The 25,708-nt window shown below is 36.4% G+C and overlaps 1 protein-coding gene across 1 annotated transcript in view; it reads right to left on the bottom strand.

Moving 5' to 3' along the window:
• Positions 1–25,708, bottom strand: part of MALRD1 (MAM and LDL receptor class A domain containing 1) — a 573,786-nt gene that overhangs the window by 298,019 nt on the left and 250,059 nt on the right. The window contains exons 26-27 of the mRNA XM_055545367.1: positions 22,452–22,699; positions 17,982–18,273 (exon numbers count right to left, since the gene is read on the bottom strand). Of these exons, the coding sequence (XP_055401342.1) occupies positions 17,982–18,273; positions 22,452–22,699 (540 nt within the window). The remainder of the gene's footprint in view (positions 1–17,981; positions 18,274–22,451; positions 22,700–25,708) is intronic.

Raw genomic sequence — 25,708 nt, 5'->3', positions numbered from 1 at the left:
GGTGTTAAAAAAATGAAAAAATATACTTAAACAGGCACTCCACAGAGGAATATATACAGATGGCCAAAAGCACAATTAAAAATCACGAGGGAAAAGCAAACTGAAACTACAGAGAGATAGCATTTCATACCCACTAGAAGTGCTAAAATTAAGAAGACAGACAAAACAAATGTTAGAATGAGTAGCAGCTGGCAATCTCACACACTGCTGGTGGTGTTATAAAATCATTTTGAAAAAGGTTTGGTTGTTTTTCCATAAAGTAAAACATACATCTGTCTAATGACCAAGCATCCACAGTTCCAGATATTTACAAGGAAAAAACACATTTTGACAAATAGATGTGTACACAAATTTTCATAACAGTTTAATTCACAATATCCAATAAGTTGAAATAACCATGTGTTTATCAACAGAATGAATAAACACCGTATGACATATTCATACAATAGAATATATCATATTTATTTATTCAATTTGTCTATTTTATCCATCTATTCATAGAAAAAATAAGCAAATCAGTGACACACTCACTAATATAGGTAAATTTTAAAAACCTTATATAAGCAAAAGAAGCCAAACACACCACTGATGGGATGGATGCTCATGACAGGCAAATCTACTATGTGGAGAAATACTTTAGAACTTCGATTGTTTTTGGAGGAATGGGGGACAGTATTACTGAGAAAGAGAACAAAGAAAATTTCTGGGGTGAAGGAAATTCTCAGTATTTCCAAGTGGTTTGGTTAACAATAGTGTAAGCACTTGTCAAAATTCTTTGAATTATGTAGTTGACCCTTGACAACTGGTCTGAACTGCTGGGGTCCACTTCTATGTGGCTTTTTAAAAAAATATAGTACCTATATTTTCATTTTACAGATCTGTAAATTAAATTTGGGGAAAAGTTTGTGTTCGATTAGATATCACAATACGTGGAATCAAAAGAATCACGGTTGGGTGATGATTCTATCCAAACTGTTTCAGCCCTCTGCCCTTGGATGAATCATTTATTAATTCCTCTGTTTTTGAGGCAGAGATAATAGTACAAGGATTTTCAACTGTGCAGGAGGTTGGTGCCCCCGACCCCTGTGTGGTTCAAGGGTCAACTGTATACTGGAAACCTGTACATATCACTATATCTAAGCAATAAATTTTTTTAAAGGAAAAGAAAAGATGAGAAAATCCTACGTAAGTTTTAGCAGAGATCCAGAGGACAGAAAAGGTTGAGTGAGGAACAAGTAATATTCTAAGACATAATAGCTTAGAATGTTTCAGAATTTATGTAGAACTTTAATTCTTAGATTCTGAAAGTTCATTGACTCTTTAGTAGAATAAATACAGAGAAACCTATTCTATTTCACATAACTTGGAACACCAGGAAAAAAGAGAAAATCTTCACTATCAGCTTATTTTTTAGTGGAAACTTTATAACTTACAACAGAGTACCAAGATGTATTTAAAGTGCTGAAAAGAGAGGAAAAAAAATGCCCCCTACTGAATTGGAGTAGGTATTTGCAAATGGTATACTGGATAAAGTGTTGATATCCAAAATATATAAAGAAGTCTTACAACTCGATATTACAAACAAAACAAAGATACCTATTAAAAAATGAGGAGAGGAGCTGAATAGATATTTTCCCAAAAGAAGAATACAGATGGCCAAAAGATGCTCAATATCACTAACCATCAGGGAAATGCAATTTAAAAACACAGGATGTCACCTCACACCTGTCAAAATGGTTATCTTCAAAAAGCAGGAAACAAGTGTTGGTAAGGATGGAGGGGAAGGGAACCCTTGTCATTATTGGTGGAAATGCAAACTGCTCCATACATGATGGAAAATAGTATGGAGATATCTGAAAAGTAAAGAAAAAAAGAACTATCACACAAGCTAGAAATTCAATTTCTATGTGATTATATGAAGAAAACAAAAACACTAATTCAAAAAGATATATGTACTCCTTTATTTATTTCAGCACTATTTTACAATAGCCAAAATATGGATGCAACCTAAGTGTCTATCAATAGATAAACGGACAAAGAAATTGTCAATATGACTCGGCCATAAAGAAATTGAAATGTGGTCATCTGCAGCAACATGGATAGACCTAGAGGGTGTTAAGTAAAATAAGTAAAACAGAGAATAACCAATACTGTATGATTTCACTTATATGTGGAATTTCAAAAAAACAAAATAAATGAACAAACAAAACAGAAACAGACTCACAGACACAGACAACAAAACTAGAGGGACTTGGGTTGGGTCAAAGGACAAAAGAGGTAAAAAGGATTAAGACATACAAACTTCCAGCTATAATAAATGTGATAGATATGAAACACACAGCATATGGAATATAATCAATATTGTTAACAACTGTGTATAGTGACAGAGGGTAACTACACTCAGGGTGGTAGTCATTTCATCATGTATGAAAAGTGAAAGTGAAGTTGCTCAGTCGTGTTCAACTCTTAGCAATCCCATGGACTGTTATCTACCAGGCTTCTCTGTCCATGGGATTTTCCAGGCAAGAGTACTGGAGTGGGTTGCCATTTCCTTCTCCAGGGGATCTTCCTGACCCAGGGATTGAACCCAGGTCTCCTGCATTGCAGGCAGACACTTAACCCTCTGAGCCACAAGGGAAGCCCATCATGTAAAAGAGCACTGAATTATAGTAGTTTCAGTTGTACTCCTGAAACTAATATTGGATATTAATCATAATACAATAGGAAAAGTGATCAGGATACAGTTACTTGTGCTAGTAATTTACTATTTGATTCCTATACAGAGCAATGTAGTTTCAAAAATAGTACCTTAAAATACTGTATGATTCCACTTACATGAGGTACCTAGAGTAATCAAATTTATAGAGACAGGAAGCAGAATGGTGGTTACCAGGACTGGGAACACTGGTAAACGTGGAGGTACTGTGCAACTAAGCCCGTGCTCTACAGCCCAGGAGCCACGACTACTGAGTCCACATGCCACAACCCCTGACGCGTGTGGGTCCTAGAAGCCATGCTCTGCAACAAGAGAGGCACTGCAATGAGAAGCCCACGCAGGGCAGCAACGGGGACCCAGCACAACCAAGAATTTGAAAAAGAATACTACTAATAACAGCACTTGGATATTCTAATTCCCATTATCGTTTCCACAAATGAATAGAAATAATTTATTTGGAAACAAAAATCTTAAACTGAATAAAGGACATGTTCTTGGAACAATGATAAAGTGAAAAATTAAACTGCACCTCTCTCCACTACTACATCAGTAGGGTACAGCCAATTGACATTTGAAATGAAGCTGAAATTTTCCAACATATTAAGTTCACTGGGACATAAAATATATTTGATTTCACACAACCATATTTTTCTTCCAAGAGAAATGTAATTTGTGTTGTTTCACTTACATTCAACCATTAAAATAGCTTATCACACAATCTTTCTTGGTTTTTACTTAACCAGAATATACTTTCGGGGCTCAAACAGTAAAAACAGCTTAATTTTACCTTGACAACCAAGATAATGCTAATAATGCTGTAATTTTTAATTTTGCTTATGATATGAATATTTCAATAAGGATCAAGCTGATGAACAACACAAACATATATTATTTAAGAGAATACAAATGTAGTGCTCTGTTTTAGTGTTCCTAAGAACCAAATTGTAAATGCAAAGGAAAATATTTAAGATACAAAAACACATTTTTGAGAATTCTGTAACAATTATTACTGCTGCTGCTGCTGCTGCTGCTGCTGCTGCTAAGTCGCTTCAGTCATGTCCAACTCTGTGCGACCCCATAGACAGTGGCCCACCAGGCTCCCCCGTCCCTGGGATTCTCCAGGCAAGAACACTGGAGTGGGTTGCCATTTCCTGCTCCAATGCATGAAAGGGAAAAGTGAAAGTGAAGTCGCTCAGTCGTGTTCGACTCTTCGCGACCCCATGGTCTGCAGCCTACCAGGCTCCTCCGTCCATGGGATTTTCCAGGCAAGAGTACTGGAGTGGGGTGCCATTGCCTTCTCCAACCAGTCATTTAATAGGAAATAAAACAATCGTTAATCATTATAAGCTGGTATGAAGGTGAAAGTGTTAGTTGCTCAGTTGTGTCCGACTCTTTTGTGACCCCATGGACTGTAGACTGCTCCTCTGTCCATGGGATTTCCCAGGCAAGAATACTGGAGTGGGTGGCCATTTCCTTCTCCAGGGGATCTTCCTGACCCAGGGATTGAACCCAGGTCTCTGCACTGCAGGCAGATTCTTTACCATCTGAGCCACCAGGAACGTCCCTCAGCTATGATTTAAATACCACCCATAGTTATCTAAAAAAAGTGTCTATTGAAAGCACATGTATACCTGTGGCGGATTCATTTTGATATTTGGCAAATCTAATACAGTTATGTAAAGTTTAAAAATAAAATAAAATTAAAAAAAAATAAAAAAAATAAAAGATGAAAGAATAAAAAAAAAAAAAAAAACACACAAAAAAAAAAAAAAAAAAAAAAAAAAAAAAAAAGAAAGCAAAACAGTAGAAGGCTAAGTGGTAGTCTCCATAGTACAATGTGAAATGCATAAGAAATTCAGGCCATATCAGACTGAGTTGGCTACATTGGAGTTCATAGCCAGAGAGTTATAAAAAGAACTAATTGGGCTCAGAACTTTCAATTCTTTATTTAAGGTTTGATCAGAAATTCAGAGTGTTGCTGATATGACCCTAAAGAAATTTCTTTTTGCTTGTAGGCAGGAGGCTGATATAGGCACACACACACACACACAAAATCAGACAGTTTGACTTACCAGACTGCAGAATTACAATAGAGGTTGAAATCAAATCCGGCAAGCAAGATTTTTAAGTGACATTTGGCACACTGGCTCATTAGAATCAGAATAACATGTTTAGAAAATTCTTACAAATACAACTAATGCAAACAATAAAGTCAAGCCTTTGGTACAAAATGCTCAGATCAATCAGCATTTAAAAGCAGATAACTCAAATCATCCTAAACATTTTAAACAGAAAGTGATTTGATAGTGAGAATTATATATCTGAGAAACTGTTGAAATAGTTGGAGGAGTGATGTATGTTGAGTTCCCACAGGAATGACTCCCAGAATTGACTCCCCAAGAGACCAACTGCCAATACAGAGATCATAGAACATCTTTCTTGGTGACAAGTGGAAAATCTGAGATCCTCTAAGAATAACTAGAGACAAGCCAACATCCAAATAAACATCATAATGGTATGGCATGTAGCAATTGAAAATAACAAGTTCCTTTATTAAGATATAGACTGGGCTGCTGTCCCAAATCAAAAGACAACAGTGACAAAGTGAGAGGGTTTTTCTTTTTTCCCCTCTCACTGCTAAACAACCACAGACTGATGTTCTATTCTTTGCAGTCTAGGGGACCAGACCCCTTCTATCTGTCACATGCTAAAGAGGCAATTACTCAACCTCATGAACTAAGATCAAAACTTTAGCTCCTGCCATCACATCTACATTCCAACCAGCTGGTGAGAAGAGAAGGGAAATGGAGAGAATGTTTCTGTCTTCTAATGTACAATCTATAGGGTACATGTAATGCCTATTCAGAGTCCATTGGCTAACATGTAGTCACATTCATTGCAAGGGAAGCTGAGAAATATAGTTTTTTCCTCAATTAAAAATCAGTTGAAAAAAAATCAGTTGATAAGGGTATAAGGGTATAATAATAAAAGGTAATTATATTTATGTATACCAGTAACAAAAAGAAATAGAAAATTGAATTTTAAAAGACTATTTTTAAAAATATCATTTGCCTTTAGCATTTAAAATATTATATAATAAAAGCTCCTTCCATAAAAACTATAAAACATTACCAATAAAAATTAAAGATTACCTAAATATGTGTTTATCCTTACCATAAACAAGGTTAATATTTTAAAAATCAACTACTTTTCTACCCAAATCCCCTGGAGTAAGAAATGACTACCCACTCCAGTATTCTTGCTAGGAAAATCTCATGGAAGGGGAGCCTGGTGGACTGCAGTCCATAGGGTCACAGGAGTCAAACACGACTTGGCGACTAAGCAAACAAATATGTACTTATCCTTACCATAAACAAGTTAATATTTTAAAAATCAACCACTTTTCTATCCTCAACACAAATAGAAAACAAAAATTAAAAGATACCACTTTAAAAACTATAATTTTCAATAGCACGGAGGATATTAAATGCCCTTACCATAAAGTTATGATATATTATTGAATCTTTCAGTCTATGAAAATAATGCTATTTTGTATTTATTGCAGCAATGAAATGTTTAGCTATATGCCTGTCTAAATATAGGGCTATCTTATATACCACAAGAACAAAAATAAAATGGCTATTTCAGAACAAAAAGCAGATTACCACAGTTCCAATACTGGGTGATTCAATAAAAAATGATACCTTGTTTAGACAAGAGCACTTACTTTTATGTAATTAACTGTATAATAATTACACTGTAGTAAAGCTATATGAAAGAATGAATTATAAATGAAAATTCATTAGTTGTCTTACTAAATAGGGAATTTTAAAACTGATATATGCCATTGTTAACTAATATGTAATATAATTAATAATATGGAGCATTAGTACTATTTTATTATATTACTATCACCTAAAATATTCTAAAGTGAAAGTGAAGTCACTCAGTTGTGTCTGACTCTTAGCAACCCCATGGACTGTAGCCCACCAGGCTCCTCCGTCCATGGGATTTCCCAGGCAAGAGTACTGGAGTGGGGTGCCATCGCCTTCTCCATATTTATTTCTCCAAATATTCTAAGATGTGTTTAAATAAGACATAATGATGTCATATATTTAAATTTTATTTATGCACACACACAATGGAATACTACTCAGCCATAAAAGAGAATAAAATCTTGCCATTTGCAACACCATGGATGATCTTAGAAGGTATTATGCTAAATGATGCTGAAGCTGAAACTCTAATACTTTGGCCACATGATGCAAAGAACTGATTCATTGGAAAAGACCGTGATGCTGGGAAAGAATGAAGGCAGGAGGAGAAGGGGACAACAGAGGATGAGATGGTTGGATGGCATCACCAACTCGATGGATATGAGTTTGAGCAAGCTCCAGGAGTTGGTAATGAACAGGGAAGTCTGGCATGCTGCAGCCTGTGGGGTCACAAAGAGTCAGACATAACTGAGCAACTGAACTGATTAAGAGAAATGAGTCAGGCGGCGAAAGACAAATACTGTATGGTACCACTTATACGTGGAATCTAAAAAATAAAACAGTAAATAAAATGAAAACTAAGGAACAAATTTTTTTTTTATCCAAAATGTATAGAACTTTACACAATATCTGTTCTATTATATCTGAAATTAGAAGAAAGAAAATTTGTAAAATAGAGTTATCACTAGCAATAGAGAGACTTGGGACATGATAAAGAATGGGGCTTGATGGGTACCTTCCTACTAGAGTGAGGAAAATTTTGTTCTACTTGGAACAAACACATTAAAAAAATAGAAGGATTTCATAAAATTTTTTGTATTAAAGGAAAAAAAGAAGAGTTAATTAATGATTATATCTATAAACATGAGACAAGTATTTGTTTTTTTCAATAGACACAGGTAGCACAAAAGAAATCAAGTTTTCAGACTTTAAAAGTCCCAGTCCACCCCTGGCCATTCAAATCTGAACCCTCACAAGTCCAAGCGTTGCCCAACTGTATCTACCATCATGCCTCCTTGAAAACTTACAGTATAGTTCCTTCCAACATAGTTAAAAATATGTTTCTAAAATTCAGATGTTCCATTTTATTGATTTTTAGAGATTTTTAAAGATTTTCTTTGATGTGGACCATTTTAAAATCTTTATTGAACTTGTGATAACAATGCTTCTGTTCGGTTTTTGACCTCGTGGCATGTGGGATCTGAGCTCCCTGACTAAGGATTAAACCTGCACCTCCTCATTGAAAGGTGAAGTCTTTAAGCACTGGACTGCCAGCGAAGTCCCAGATGTTCTGTTTTAAAATGCTGTATTCATAGCCAATTTCACCTTATTTAAGTGTGAAAAATTATTATGCATTACACAATCTACTCATCTAACCCCAACTAAGTTCTAAAAATGCAAATGAAACACAGAGGAGCACCAATTAAGGTATTATGTTTATCCCTGCAATTATAAGAGCCATAAATTCTTTCAAGCCAATGATGTCTATCATTTTAATTAGTCAGTGTCTGAGTTTTCCTTAGACTAACATTATATGTTTACAGGAACAAACTTAATAGCAAATCCTTCAGTAAGATATAAGAGCACTTTAATAATTTTTTTAAAGATTTTTTTTTTTGTTTTTTTTTTTTTTTTTTGATGCAGACTGGTTAAAGTCTTTATTGAATGTGTTACAGTATTGTTTCTGTTTTTTTTCGTTTTGGTTTTTTGACTGAGAGACATGCGGGAATCTTAGCTTCCTGAACAGGGATCGAACCCACATATCCTGCACTGGAAGGCAAAGTCTCAACCACTGGACCAGCAGGGAAGTCCCTCTCAATTATTGTTTAAATCTATCACAGAAAACTAGCCAATCTGATCACACAGACCACAGCCTTGTCTAACTCAATGAAACTAAGCCATGCCATGTGGGGCCACCCAAGATGGTCGGGTCATGGTGGAGAGGTCTGACAGAATGTGGTCCACTGGAGAAGGGAACGGCAAACCACTTCAGTATTCTTGGCTTGAGAACCCCATGAACAGTATGAAAAGGCAAAATGATAGGATACTGAAAGAAGAACTCCCCAGGTCAGTAAGTGCCCAATATGCTACTGGAGATCAGTGGAGAAATAACTCCAGAAAGAATGAAGGGATGGAGCCAAAGCAAAAACAATACCCAGTTGTGGATGTGACTAGTGATAGAAGCAAGGTCCAATGCTGTAAAGAGCAACATTGCATAGGAACCTGGAATGTCAGGTCCATGAATCAAGGCAAATTGAAAGTGGTCAAACAAGATATGGCAAGAGTGAACATTGACATTCTAGGAATCAGCAAACTAGAATGGACTGGAATGGGTGGATTTAACTCAGATGACCATTATATCTACTACTGTGGGCAGGAATCCCTTAGAAGAAATGGAGTAGCCATCACGGTCAACAAAAGAGTCCGAAATGCAGTACTTGGATGCAATCTCAAAATCAACAGAATAATCTCTGTTTGTTTCCAAGGCAAGCCATTCAATATCACGGTAATCCAAGCCTATGCCCCAACCAGTAACGCTGAGGAAGCTGAAGTTGAACGGTTCTATGAAGATCTACAAGACCTTTTAGAACTAACACCCCAAAAAGATGTCCTTTTCATTATAGGAGACTGGAATGCAAAAGTAGGAAGTCAAGAAACACCTGGGGTAACAGGCAAATTTGGCCTTGGAGCACGGAATGAAGCAGGGCAAAGGCTAATAGAGTTTTGCCAAGAGAACACACTGGTCATAGCAAATACCCTCTTCCAAAAACACAAGAGAAGACTCTACACATGGACATCACCAGACGGTCAACACCGAAATCAGGCTGATTATATACTTTGCAGCCAAAGATGGAGAAGCTCTATACAGTCAGCAAAAACAAGACTGGGAGCTGACTGTGGCTCAGATCATGAACTCCTTATTGCAAAATTCAGACTTAAATTGAAGAAAGTAGGGAAAACCACTAGACCATTCAGGTATGATCTAAATCAAATCCCTTATGATTATACAGTGGAAGTGAGAAATAGATTTAAGGGCCTAGATCTGATAGATAGAGTGCCTGATGAATTATGGACGGAGGTTCGTGACACTGTACAGGAGACAGGGATCAAGACCATCCCCATGGAAAAGTAATGCAAAAAAGCAAAATGGCTGTCTGAGGAATGGCTGTCTGAGGAGGCCTTACAGATAGCTGTGAAAAGAAGAGAAGCAAAAAGCAAAGGAGAAAAGGAAAGATATTAAGCATCTGAATGCAGAGTTCCAAAGAATAGCATGGAGAGATAAGAAAGCTTTCCTCAGTGATCAATGCAAAGAAATAGAGGAAAACCACAGAATGGGAAAGACTAGAGATCTCTTCAAGAAAATTAGAGATACCAAGGGAACATTTCATGCAAAGATGGGCTCGATAAGTGACAGACATGGTATGGACCTAACAGAAGCAGAAGATATTAAGAAGAGATGGCAAGAGTACACAGAAGAACTGTACCAAAAAGATCTTCACAACCCAGATAATCACGATGGTGTAATCACTCACCTAGAGGCAGACTTCCTAGAATGTGAAGTCAATTGGGCCTTGGGAAGCATCACTACGAACAAAGGTAGAGGAGGTTAAGGAATTCCAGTTGAGCTATTTCAAATCCTGAAAGATGATGCTGTGAAAGTGCTGCACTCAATATGCCAACAAATTTGGAAAATTCAGCAGTGGCCACAGGACTGGAAAAGGTCAGTTTTCATTCCAATCCCAAAGAAAGGCAATGCCAAAGAATGCTCAAGCTATCACACAATTGCACTCATCTCACACGCTAGTAAAGTAATATTCAAAATTCTCCAAGCCAGGCTTCAGCAATATGTGAACCGTGAACTTCCTGATGTTTAAGCTGGTTTTAGAAAAGGCAGAGGAATCAAGATCAAATTGCCAACATCCGTTGAATCATGGAAAAAGCAAGAGAGTTCCAGAAAAACATTTATTTCTGCTTTATTGACTATGCCAAAGCCTTTGACTGTGTGGATCACAATCAACTGTGGAAAATTCTGAAAGCGATGGGAATACCAGACCACCTGACCTGCCTCTTGAGAAACCTATATGCAGGTCAGGAAGCAACAGTTAGAACTGGACATGGAACAACAGACTGGTTCCAAATAGGAAAAGGAGTACGTCAAGGCTGTATATTGTCACCCTGCTTATTTAACTTCTATACAGAGTACATCATGAGAAACGCTGGACCGGAAGAAGCACAAGCTGGAATCAAGACTGCTGGGAGAAATATCAATAACCTCAGATATGCAGATGACACCACCCTTATGGCAGAAAGTGAAGAGTAACTAAGGAGCCTCTTGATGAAAGTGAAAGAGAAGAGTGAAAAAGTTGGCTTAAAGCTCAACATTCAGAAAATGAAGATCATGGCATCTGTTCTGATCCCATCACTTCATGGGAAACAGATGGGGAAACAGTGGATACAGTGTCAGACTTTGTTTTTTTGGGCTCCAAGATCACTGCAGATGGTGACTGCAGCCATGAAATTAAAAGACGCTTACTCCTTGGAAGGAAAGTTATGACCAAACTAGATAGCATATTCAAAAGCAGAGACATAACTTTGCCAACAAAGGTCCATCTAGTTAAGGCTTTGGTTTTTCCAGTGGTCATGTATGGATATGAGAGTTGAAGAAAGCTGAGCACTGAAGAATTGATGCTTTTGAACTGTGGTGTTGGAGAAGACTCTTGAGAGTCCCTTGGAGAGCAAGGAGATCCAACCAGTCCATTCTGAAGGAGATCAGTTCTGGGTGTTCATTGGAAGGACTGATGCTAAAGCTGAAACTCCAATACTTTGGCTACCTCATGCGAAGGGTTGACTCATTGAAAACACCCTGATGCTGGGAGGGATTGGGGGCAGGAGGAGAAGGGGACGACAGAGGATGAGATGGCTGGATGGCATCACCAATTCGATGGACATGAGTTTGAGTAAACTCCGGGAGTTGGTGATACACAGGGAGGCCTGGCGTGCTGCAATTCATGGGGTCTCAAAGAGTAGGACACGACTGAGCTACTGAACTGAACTGAACCTCTTCAGAACCAGCTCTTATTGGTTAACATTATAATTCCTTTATCTTCTCTTACACTGAAATCTCTTTTGTTTTCACTTTCAATTTTTTCAACATTTTCTCAATTTCTGGAGGAATTTCTTGTTTAAATTAGACAAAAATACGCACTGAAGAAACACAGTCAGAACAAATGCACAAATGAAATAATATTTTACTGTGTATATACTACTCTCAATTTCCCCTAACCAGAGCAGTGTCTGTGATAAACTTCCTCCGTATGGTCACTGCATGAAATTTTCAAAATCTCATTGTCTGTTGACTGTATTTAGAACAGAACTTGAGATTTTTCCTATACAATATGTTGCTTAAACAGTATTCTCAGTTTTGCGTAATCCAAATATAATTTCCAATATAAATATTTTCCCCCCTAAAAAAATAAAAATTAAAAAACCAGAGTGAAATATAGTGATTCCATGAATTTGAGTAGCAAAAATCAACAGATATTTTACTGGGAAAATATTAACTTGGAAAACACTGGGTGGAGTAAGCTTGTACATTTAAAATGAACTTTCCTCTGCCCCCACCCACATCATATGCAACTCATCAACTTCCTTGAATCTTAGGACCACTTCTTTCGTCTTCATTGTTTATTATGAATAATAAATGAAACTAGAGAATTTAGCAATTTAGGGGCTTTTGTGAGAGCAAATTCTTTGAAGAAAATAGGAGGGTCAGAGGAAATCTGAATTTTTAAGCAATGAATGGAACATGAAGAAGAAAAAATAACAAGTATACAACATGCTTTTAAGAAATTTCAACTTATGCACACTTTAATCTCCCCAACAGGGAGAGAACTGCTAGAAAAAAGGGAGATGTACTAAACGCTGACTGTATGCCAGTGGTTGCTTAAAACATTCTATATATTATTATCTCCATTATTTTTCAGATGACTTAGATTCCAATAGCTCCATTTTTATGGACAAGAAAGATAAGAATTAGAGAGGTTAAATAGATCAGGTGACACCTTATAAGTAGTAAGCATTACAAAAGTCCAAATTCATCTTTTTAAACCCCAAACACATGCATTTAGAACTAAACCCTGTGTACAGGGTTCACTAAATTACACAGCCGAGGATAATCAGCCAGATTTCCCAGCGGAGGACTGAGTTGCTTTGCCAGCATTCTCATCAGTAGGTACGAGCCTTTTAAACTCCCCCCAAGTATTTCAAGGAAATACTTGACATCAAAGAGAAGCTAATCCATTCACGCTCCATTGTCTTATGCATTTTTTTTTTGCCTTATTTAAACTTTTCATTTTATACTGGAATATAGCTGATTGATTAAGAATGCTGTGATAGTTTTAGGTGCACAGCAGAGTGACTCAGCCATATACATGGATCTGTTCTCCCCCAAAATTCCCCTTCCACCAAGGCTGCCACGTCACATTGAGACCAGACTTCCCCGTGCTATACAGAAGGTCCTTGATGGTTATCCATTTGAAATTTGGCAATGTGTACACATCGACCTCAAACTCCCTTACACATAGTTTTCAAGCAAAAGTTAATTGTCATGTTAAAACATAATTATTTTATGACTCATATCTATAAATTACTTAAAACACATATGTGCATACACACACAAATTAAGACTTGGTCTCTGTCCTTATTATAATTAAAATTTTTATTAAATATTGGTCAATAACACAGAATATGATAGTGGCTGAATCTCCATACAGACATTTAAAAGAGGAATCTTGGTTGTCTTTTTCTTATTAAAATTCATTAAACAATTATTTTTCTCCATCATCATTTAGCAATTAACAAAATTGCCATCGAAATAAGCTTTTAAATATAACATCTAAAGACTCAATAATAACCCCCTAATATTACTTTTGCTAATAAAGCTCTGGTTCTTATTTGACTGATTAGAATCACTAATTTCAGATTCAGTTCAATTGCATCTTCCTAAATATATATGTTTTGCCTCCTCTTGTCTTTTTCTATTTTAAGTCGTCCTTGACGGAATTATTAGCCTACACCCATGAATATAGATGAAAAGTGTGCATGAACTAAAGTCACTTTCAGAAGTTTAGTGGATATAGCCACTGCCTGAATATCATTTATCCTTCATTTATCTGTGAAAGTTCCAGGTTAAGTGTTTTTGCAGTACTGAGACATTGAGAAACATTTCAAAGATACACACATACACACACGTTCTTCATGACAAATCAAAATTACTAAATTAAAGAGGTTTTCAATAAATAATAGATTGAATGATTACCATGTAATATAAAATAATTATATGCTTGATCTCTGCAAGAGAGAAAACTTTGCTAAAACATATGGTAGAAATATATTCTTAATAAAATGCAAATAATGGAGGCTCACACTCAAATGTCTATACCATCTAAGGAATACTGGTAAGGTGCTCAAAATATCAGATAATGTAAAATGATATAGTTTTTACTGAATACATGCCAAACAAGAGAATATACCAAACATGAGACTAGGTAAATTATATAGGTGATTGCGTGTGTGTGCTAAGTTGCTTCAGTCATATCCAACTCTTTGTGACCCCATGGACTGTAGCCCACCAGGCTCCTCTGTCCATGGGATTCTCCAGACAAGAATACTAGAGTGGGTTGCCATTCCCTTCTCCAGGGATCTTCCCAACCCAGGAATCAAACCCACATCTCTTATATCTCCTGCATTGGCAGGTGGATTCTTCACCTTAGCACCTCCTGGGAAGCCCATATAGGTGATTACCTCTTTTTATTTTTTTTTAATTTTATTTTATTTTTAAACTTTACATAATTGTATTAGTTTTGCCAAATATCAAAATGAATCTTTTTATTTTAAGAACTTAAGAAATAGGTTCTCTTCGAATAACAGATGAGGAATTTGGGTTTCAGAGAAGTTGTACAGCACATAGCTAGTAAGAAGAATGTCTGAAATTAGTACCTACTTCACTAGAACATGGTACCTAACCCGTGCTTCCCCATTTAGCCTAGGGGTATATTTTGCTTCTGTTTAAATAAGAATAGAACTGAAATTCTTTGGAATTCACAAACTGGACCCCAAGTAATGGAACCCAATTGTCAGACTTATATAAAAGTGCCCTACAGTATCTACTTCATCTCCTGTGCACTAGGATAGAATGAGTGGCTATCAAGCAATCAAAATGTGGCTAATCCAAATTGAGATGGGTTGTAGTTGTAAAATAAATACACACTGGATTTTAAAGGCTAAGTCTGGAAGTAAGATTATAAAATACTTCATTATTATCTTACATAGCTTTTGTGTTAAAAATGATAATACTTGGGGCATATTGAGTTAATTCAGGGTTCAGTCGTGATTCAGGGTGAACTACACCAGGGTGTAGTTTGGTCCGTAAAGAATCTGCCTGCATTGCAGGAGATCCAGGTTCAATTCCTGGGTGGGAAAGACCCCCTGGAGAAGGAAATGGCAAAATATATTCTAAAAATTAACTCTGCTTTTTCTAAACATAACTTCTAGCATATATAAATTACACAAGTAGCTTACATTAGTGGCTTGCATTATACTTCTGTTAAAAGTTCATGATATTGCTGAATTATCTTTCACCAACTTTCATGAAGACTAATAAAAAGCAATTTGGCTTTTTAAAAATTTGTCCAGGACACTCCCCCAAATATGTTTAAACACATATATACACAACAGTATATATACTCTCTACTGGCACTTTATTATATCTAACCTAATATTAGGTGGTTTTTGAGATGGTTTTCCTATTCTACCCTACCACAATGAGATATTCTTAAAAGCAGAGTCTCAGTTTCTATTCACCAAAAATTTTAACAGAATATCTTCAACAGCATCAGGATATACAAAGAACTCTAGTGATATTAATCAGATCAGATCAGTCGCTCAGTCGTGTCCGACTCTTTGCGACCCCATGAATCACAGCCCGCCAGGTCTCCCTGTCCATCACCAACTCCCAGAGTTCACTCAGACTCACGTCCATGAAGTCGGTGATGCCATCCAGCCATCTCATCCTCTGTTGTCCCCTTCTCCTCCTGCCCCCAATCCCTCCCAGCATCAGAGTCTTTTCCAAGGAGTCAACTCTTCGCATGAGGTGGCCAAAGTCCTGGAGTTTCAGCTTTAGCATCATTCCTTCCAAAGAAATCCCAGGGCTGATCTCCTTCAGAATGGTATGCACCCTTAATTTTATAATTAATATATAATCTATACCACTTTATACATACTTTAAAATTTTCCTTTTGGAAGCCTTTCCATTTTTGTTTAAGAAACTTCATTCCAGATTTCACAGGTTTAAGAATTTAAAATTCCCAATGAGATTGGTTTGTTCCTCTGACACCCCACTTAGTAGTTGTTCATTGAAGTTTAAAGTGGTTCTACATAAAACTTTTGCTCTCTCGTTACTTGGATGCTGTGAGATTACTTTTTATTATGATCAAACATTTACTATTTAAAAGGTCAGATCTGGACAAAAGCTAGTATAGCTGACATCAGATCTCCTACAGAGAAAGAAGGTGAAGCTTTTCTCAAGAACTAGATTATTCTGAGGTATCTGAAATGCTTTTACATTTCACTCTTATTAGTATCTAGGCTTCCCTGATGGCTCAGCTGGTAAAGAATCTGCTTGCAATGTGGGAGACCTGCTGCATTCGATCCCTGGTTTGGGAAGATCCCCTGGAGAAGGGAAAGGCTACCCACTCCAGTGTTCTGGCCTGGAGAATTCCATGGACTGTATAGTCCATGGGGCTGCAAAGAGTCGGACACAACTGAGCATCTTTAACTTTCACTTGTTTGTGTATATATATCCCTCAACACAATTTTGAAATCTTTGTTTTCCTCTGTACCATTCCATACTGTGCTGGAAACTTCAAGCAAACATACTGACTTAATTATGTGTCAGTGGGGAAACAGTTATCTAGAAACATAATCTGTGAAACGAATGAGGAAGTCAAGGCAGAAAATGGTACGGTTCCCCATTCCACCCACCATGTTAAGTCAGCACAAATAAATTAGTTCATTCTTCTTAAAGCACTTTTGTTTCTTATTTACAATATGTAATTTATATACAAAAGGAATGGCATTTTTATTTTCTTCTCCAAACTCATGGTTTAAATATTAATATATATCATGTTATCAATTGATAAAATTTGTTCTTTTGCTTTCTTAGCACTATATACTGTATTTATTTTCATCTAATACCTCTAATATATTATAGGGATTAATGCTATTTAATATTTCCACATCTTATAACACTGCCAATTTATGTATTTTATTGGACATCTATCAAGTCAACATTTTAATCTAATTATTAAGAAAAATTACCCAAATATTTTTAGCTGAATGGATGGACATAGTCAATCATTTAAATGACTTAAATATATAAATTCAACCATTCAAATGAATAAGTGAGTGAGTGTTAGTTGGTCAGTCATATCTGACTCTTTGTGACTCCATGGACTATATAACCCACCATGTCCATGGCTCCTCTGTCCATGGAATTCTCCAGGCAAGAATATTGGAGTGGGTTGCCATTCCCTTCAAATGAATAAAGTATTTGTCTAAAGAGAATCAAGTATATAAAATAACCACACTAACATCTAATTAAAATGGAATAAATCTGTTCTTGACATTCTTACATTTTATTAAGAGTGAATGATATTTATTTCAGATTGAAATCTGAATCAAACTGAAAACAAAGGAGCCTTATTTTATTGATCTAAGAAGATACTGACTAAACTAAGAACTCAGGAATTGGTAAATACACCAAAGCTTGGAGAGAAAATTGGAAGACAAGTTTATGAGTAAAGGCTTGAAAGATAAGATTTTAGATTTAAAAAGAATTTTCCTTATGAAAAGAATAATTTACTAGGTGTTTAGGTCACTTCTTTTCCATTTCTTTCCTTCCCACCTGCTGCTGCTGCGAAGTCACTTCAGTCGTGTCCGACTCTGTGCGACTCCATAGACGGCAGCCCACCAGGCTCCCCCGTCCCTGGGATTCTCCAGGCAAGAACACTGGAGTAGGTTACCATTTCCTTCTCCAATGCATGAAAGTGAAAAAGTGAAAGTGAAGTCGCTCAGTCGTGTCCGACTCTTAGCGACCCCATGGACTGCAGCCTACCAGGCTCCTCCATTCATGGGATTTTCCAGGCAAGAGTACTGGAGCGGGGTGCCATTACCACTCTGTAAAAGCACGAATTAAATAAATTAAAATGTACCTGTTGGAAGAGGCACTGTGAGTTCTTCTTTCACGGCGTGATGGGAAGATAGACAGTTCTTTGTAAGCACAATGTCGTCCAGTGCTATATCACCACGGTGGCCCTTCCCAACTCGGCCTTCAAATTTGAGTTGGAAGTCCTCATCACCAGACAGGACTAGCTCTTTCCGCTGCCAGAAATTGCCTTGCTCTACAGTGAGGTTAAGCAGGACCTTCGTTTGGTTTGAGATTGATACCTGGATCAAGGTGAGCGCTCCAATGCCATGTCCATACATGTGATAATGAAAAATTATCTGCAACCAAAAATAGAAATATTATAAATAATGAGTACAATTAATTTCATCTTATTTTCAATTATATCATGCTGTCCTCTCTTTTCTTAACAGATTCTGGAAGAAAAAATAGGTCTGTATGTTCTATTGCTTAGTGAATACTCTATCAATGAACAAAGTTAGTCTAGCCTTAAATCATATGCTGCAAAACATGGAATGTAGTACAATAAGGACCAAGCAGGAATTTAGTTGAAAAAATGAGTGGCGTTTACTTCCTTTTTGTGACTTATAAAAGTAGGATTCCTCCACAAACTCTTAAAATCCGCTGTCAAAGGGATACAAATATCATTTAAAAGTGCTATATTATATAGAAAGACTTTTCATGATTAAGAAACATCAGGTACTAAAGAAAATAATTTCCATCTCATGAAACTTAAATCATTTTCTTCAAAACAGCAGAGTACTTGATTGCTTATTCCACCACATTCTTATACTTGAAACACATTTTCAGTTCTTCAAGGTCCTTAGGGCTCTACTATACATAGCAAAACCACCAGAATAGCAATTTCTAAATTTTACTTGAAATGTTTTAGAAGAGTAGACTTGAGTTTTAACCCCAAGTAAAAATTAATATGAGTATTTCCAAGGATTAACATTTCAATGTTTCAAATATGGAGTTTACCATATTTTTGGTGATTAAAACACCGGTGGAGAAAGTTAGGGGAAATTCTAAAAAAGAGAAGAGTATGAGTTAGGAACAGTAGGGACTCAGAGTTTTTAAGCTTTGGGCTTGTCATTTTTAGGAGTGAGGGAAAACTAATGGTGGGTGATCTTCATGCAGGAAAATAACATTTTAGAAACACTGGCACTCATGGATATTATATTCTAGAGAAGGGAAATGAATGTGTTTAAAGGGTAAAGAATGTGATTAAACAATATACATAATGCATACTTTCAAACAGCATCAAGAGGTAAGCTCTGTGAAGTCAATCTATGCAAATTTCCTAGCTGATGAATAATACCCAAACTTCAGCTATTACTCTATGATCCAAAAACGTTTATTCTATTGATTAACCCATTAATGTAGGAAAACATGAACTCTGTGACCACTGTGGCTTGTTCTGGGAGGACTGGTCAAACCTGAGTGGCACAAAGTGAGAAACAAAAAGTGTCTGACTGGGGTTGACATATATACACTATTGACACCATGTATAAAATAGGTAACTCATGAGAACCTACTGTACAGTTCAGGGAACTCTACCCAATGCTCTGTATGACCTAAATAGGAAGAAAATCAAAAAAAGGAGGGGATATACGTATATGTAGAGCTGATTCCAGGGGGCTCCCCTGGTGGCTCAGTGGTAAACAAATCCACCTGCCAATTCAGGAGACATGGTTTCAACCCCTGGGTCACGAAGATCCTCTGGGGAAAGAAATGGCAATCCTTCCGATATTTTTGCCTGAGAAATCTCATGAAGAGGAGCCATGGGGCTGCAAAAGAGTCTGACATGACTTAGCAACTAAATAACAACACAGCTGATTCACTTTGCTGTACAGCAGAAAACTAACACAATAATGTAAAGCGACTATATTCCATTAAAAATTAATTTTAAAAAAGGGTCTGAGGCCAGCTTCTTGAGCAGTGTCAAAAAGCAAGAAAGGAAACTATCCAACAGGCAATAGCACACGTCTGTCTGCAGCTCCTGCAGTCATACACATGGTCTTCCCAGTATTCTGCCTTGTTCTGTCTTATTTGCACAGAAAGCATAAGGCATATGTTTTATGTCACATAAACACTTCTGTATCTTCTTGAGGCCATTTTCTGAATGATACCATTGGGTTAACATGCAAACAAACATCTAAACACAAACACTCCATTTCTACAGAGAATACTTGATGACAATGTAACCTAATCAGAGGGCAACATGAGCAAATAAAAATCTGTCAAGTACTGAATTCTTTTAAGGAGGCATCTTCACCAGAATTTCAGTTACTCTCTACACTCATCAATCTATGTCTGCATACCTCTCTGTATTCCACCCATCCCTCAGAAGGGAGAAAATTCTCCAATTTGATTTTATTCTGCCTGAAGGTATTCCACAAGGTCAAGTGACAGGGTTTTCATGAAAGTTTAGGAGGTCATTTCTGCTCACTTGATAAACAAATTTTTTATATCTGAGAGTCCCAATCATTTCCAGCATGACTTTTCCTTACTACTTTTTATACAATCCATATCATAAATATTCATAAAATGAACTATTCATCATTAATTTTTTGACATTTCTCCTAGGCATACTTCATTATTCTCACACAGATGTTTAAAACAGTGGGAACTATAGTTCTGGGACCAGGCAAAAATAGAGATAAATGAAACCCTTGGTTACTACAGTATGAAAAAAAAAAAATCTACTGAACATTCTTAGAGGAAGTCTAAATAGAAAAGCTAAGAAGTCTTCTTTCTGTTGTCTTCCAAATTACTTGATACTTTCTTGAAAATAAAACCTCAGAACACCGGGTTTATATATGTTGTGTCTATATCTATAAATCTGTATATTCACAGATATTCTGAAATGAGAAAATCAGTTCTAGTCTTGGAAAGTTAATTAAAAATTAAACATGCAGTATATAAAATTTCAGTTTGACTTCTTTGCCTCTCTAAAACTCAATGTTTGCCAAACTAATTAAAGTTTAATTGTGTATTTTTTCATTACATCCATTCTGGACTGCTGAGTTATGTCTCTCAAAGTTTGATCGTGTCACTTTCTTGCAGAAAATCTATCAAATGTGCCTAAAGAGAGAAGAGAGATATTATTCCGAGTGTTAAACTATGAAATCAACTTAAGCTGAGACAGAAAAGCTCCGAAGACAAGCTAAAGGTCTAACATGACTGGGGCAGTGGTAGGATGTGAAGGCTGGTCAGTATAAAACAGAGGAACAAACACCTGTAGTAAATACAGGTTCAGCTGGAAAGCCCATGACCAAAGATTTAACATGCCTCCTTCTAGAGGTAGGGCTCTCTGTGTTGTGGAAAGAAATATACAAGAATATGACAATCTGAAGATAATAAAGATTTAAATCATGCCTCCCAGTTTGATTCTTTGATCAACTAGCAACTTTCTGGATATAATTTGTTTTATTTACAGTGTTCAGACATTGAGGAGTATACCAGTCCAAGTACATGTGTTCACAGCTATGGAGACTATTTTTTGTCACAAATACAAAGGGCACATTTATTCACACATTAACTTCTTATAAAAAGATGCCATGAAGTCATTTCTGAGGGCTTAATTTATATGTAAAGCTAAATTTAGCTCCCAGCCTAGCTGGCTCAAATCCCCCTGGGGAATAAAAACAGACACTCACACAAATAATAAAGGAAAGTGAAGGGCCTTGCAAATGCATAGTCATCATATGAAGATCCAAACAACTATACTTATATTTTTAACGCTCTATAAACATTTTCTTCAAATTTCCACAGGATAATGGCCAAACCATTTTTTCCTAATCTAGAAATTCTACTTTTTAAAGGGTCAACTTCAGTCTTTAATTTTCCGTGAAGATGTCCAACCACTTTATCATGGTGTCAACTGTGACTAATATTAGTTCTTGGAAATATTTAACTATTTTACACTATTTCTCGCTGTTTAATTCTCTTCCTTATGATGAAATTCCCATAATTCCAATGAGTGCCAAGTTCCCTGAGTGGACACAACCAATATTTCACTTTGTTCTAAGTGGCTCAGACAGTAAAGAATCTGCCTGCAATGCAGAGACACATGTTCAGTCCCTGGGTTGGGAAGATCCCCTGGAGAAGGAAACGGCCACCCAATCCAGTATTCTTGCCTGGAGAATTCCATGGACAGAGGAGTCTGGTTGGTTACAGTCATGGGGTTGCAAAGAGTCGGACACAACTGAGTGACTAACACTTTCTTTCACTTTCACCCATAGTTATGGATAATAACCATGACATTTTTCCAATGGATTCCAAGATTCTTTGTCTATGGAACTTATCCATAGGATAAATTCTTCCAACAGTTCTAACAAACCTTCCCTTTCATCTTCACTTTCTGCTGCTCACAAAATTCCAAGTTGAGTGCATTCAAAGTCACTTTTTGGTCGGGTTTTGGCCATTCTGTTTTCTGTTTTAGACTCTATCAGAAGTTGCTTATAACATTTCTGTTTTAATTTTTTCTCCATACCTTACAGTTTTTGCTTCTCCAGCTTATGACTGGACTTGAAATTCTGGCTGCCCTCATGGGCTGCTGAGGGAACAAGCTCTTTATAAAGATGTAATGGCCAGATGAATTTCCCAAGGTGTGGTCAGCCGCTGGCTCTGTGCCTGTAGCAGGGACATTGCTCGCCTTCAGATTCCAGTCAAAGTCATCATCCTGCTCCTGCTCCCAGGAACAAAGATCAAACTCAAAGTCACAGCGCCCCCTGGAGGCACCTGGAAAACATTTTCCAATTTATGGTGGAGAGAAAAAGGAAATCAGCCGATAAAGCATGCAATCCAAAATCACATTTTATAAAGCATTCTCATGTCTAGGGACCTTTGAACTTGCTCCTCTCTCTGCCAGGATTCCTTCCCAAATGTCCACATGACCTGCCCACTCTTTTCTATCAGATCTGTATTTGAATATCACCTTGTCAGTGGATCCTTATTTACTGGTGTATCTAAAATCTCCTATACTCAACTCTCTCCTGCTTCACTGCTTTATTTTTATTGTTGGCACTTTCCTAATATATCATATCTTTACCTATTTATTTTATTTTTTGGGGCTTCCCTCACTCTTCACTCATCAGAATGCATGTTTCATGAAGGAGAGAATTTGCTCAGTTTTGTTCATTGTTATTTTCCCAGTGCCTGGCAAAAAACTGCTTAATTTGTTGAATAAATAAATGAAGTTTAAAAACAGAAAAAAAAATTATAGTAATCTTATGTAAGCTTTTATATAGAGAATGAATAAACAACAAGGTCCTATTGTATAGCATGAGGATTATATTCAATATTATATGATAAACTATAATGGCAAAGAATACAAAAAATAATGTGTATATATATATGTATACGGAGAAGGCAATGGCACCTCACTCCAGTACTCTTGCTTGGAAAATCCCATGGACGGAGGAGCCTGGTAGGCTGCAATCCAAGGGGTCGCTAAGAGTTGGACACGACTGAGAGACTTCACTTTCACTTTTCACTTTCATGCATTGGAGAAGGAAATGGCAACCCACTCCAGTGTTCTTGCCTGGAGAATCCCAAGGTCGGGGGAGCCTGGTGGGCTGCCGTCTATGGGGTCGCACAGAGTCGGAAACGACTGAAGTGACTTAGCATAGCATATATGTATAAACTGAATCACTTTGCTGTACAGCAGTAATTAACACAACATTGTAAATCAACTATACTTCAATTGAAACATACCAAAAAAATTACAGTAATCCTGCCACATCATGCAATATTCAAAACCTACCAATAATATCCTGACAGAAACATTAAAATAGAATATTTTAGTTTGTTACACACAGATACATTACAAGCTAATGACTTACGTAAGTTTATTTCTTCACCAATCTGGTCCCAGGGTCAAAATCCATGGGAAACTGTTAGTAATTACACCTTTTCTCCTCCAAACCCCTATTTGATCAAAGTAACTTATTTCTTCTCTCTTCTCCTCTTTGCTTCTCAGCTCTTGGTAGGGAATTTAGGAAGTTCATTATTTTTCAACACAGTTTGGCATGGGAAATACTGCCTGAAGCAAAATTACTAATCATCATAATTATTTTTTTAATGTATACTCATTTCAGAGATAATAAAATTGTGAAATGAAAAAGTAAGGTTAAAACTGCAATTATTTATTATAATAAGTCACAGAAACTAAATCTGTTATTTAATACCAACTATCTCTCAGGTATTCTAAAAATATTTATTATTAACATTGCTTAAGTTTTTCTTTCATTTCCAGAACAGTAAAAATTATTGAGTTCAACTATGTCCGTATTGGTTTTCTGCCTGCCAAATCTATGCATCTCTGACAGTTACTGTTGTTCAGTCACTCTCATGTCCAACTTTCCATGACCCCATGGGCTGCAGCACTCCAGCCTTGATTTCTTTTTTCTTCTTTTTAAAAATACAGGCTATCCTTTTTTTTTTTTTTTCCCTTCTTCTTTTTTTGCTTTTTTCTGGTTGCTGTAGAGTCTACATTATACATTTGCAACTAATCCAAGACAACTTTTAAATAACAATATACTACACTTCAAGGGTGGTGTGAATAGCTTATAATAACAAAATAACCCTAATTCCTCATTTTCATTCCTTGTATTACTGCTGTCATTAATTTCACAAAGATAAGCACATGTATTGGAAAAGGAAATGGCAACCCACTCCAGTATTCTTGCCTGGGCAACCCCATGGACAGAGGAGCCTGGAGGGCTACAGTCCATGGGGTCACAAAGAATCAGACATGACTTCGTGATTAAACAACAAAGTATATGTGTATATATACACACATACATATATATAGATATACACAAGAAATACATAAGCATACGTAATATATTGTGGCTTTTTATTATTTTGAACAAACTATCTGTTATAAGAAAAAAAATGTTTTTTATTTCACCTTCACTTATTGCTCCTCTGATACTCCTTTCTTTATATAGCTCTGAATTTCAGATTTTTTTCTCTCAAAAAGTTAGTTTAACATTTCTTGCAAGGCAAGTCTACTAGCAAAAGATGCTCTTATTGTTTGTATGAGAAAGTCTATAGCTTCCTCATATTTAAAGGATAAATTCACATGGTACAGAACTCTACATCAGTTTTTTTTTTTTCCTTACAACACTTTAAATGTCATTCCACTTTCTTCTATCTTGCATTGTTTCTGCAGAGAAGTTGGATGTAATTTTTACCTTTATTTGTGTATAAGTAAGGTATTTTTCCCTCTGACTTCCTTCAGAAATTTTACTTTACCTTTGACTTTCTGTAATGTTAAAAGTTAAGCCCACGTGTAGATTTTTTTGGGCATTTATCCAGAATCATATTTCCTGAGCTTCCTGTATCTGTGATTTTTATGTGCCATAGGTTTGGCAAAATTCTGTCATTATTGCTTCAAACATTTCTTCTGCTCCTTTGTTTCTTCTCCCTTAGATATTCCTATTAGTCACATCTTTGATAGTTGTCCCATAGTCCCCCAATATTCTGTTCTGTTTTTCTCAGTCTTCATTCATTTGCTTTTCAGTTTTGGAGACTTCTATTAATATACCCTCTAGCTCAGATCTCTCTCCTTAGCCACATTCAGGCTACTATTCAGTTAATCAAGACACCATTTCTGTTACAGTGTTTTTAATCAAAATCATTTCTTTTTGGTTCTTTATTAGGATTACATCTGTTCTTCTTGCATGCTGTTTTACCTACTAGAGGCCTTAGAATATAAATCATAATTGTTTTAAATTCTTAGTC

Source organism: Bubalus kerabau, chromosome 13 (assembly GCF_029407905.1).
Source record: "Bubalus kerabau isolate K-KA32 ecotype Philippines breed swamp buffalo chromosome 13, PCC_UOA_SB_1v2, whole genome shotgun sequence".
In the NCBI taxonomy this organism is placed as follows: domain Eukaryota; kingdom Metazoa; phylum Chordata; class Mammalia; order Artiodactyla; family Bovidae; genus Bubalus; species Bubalus kerabau.
This window is presented reverse-complemented; position numbering and strand designations above follow the sequence as displayed.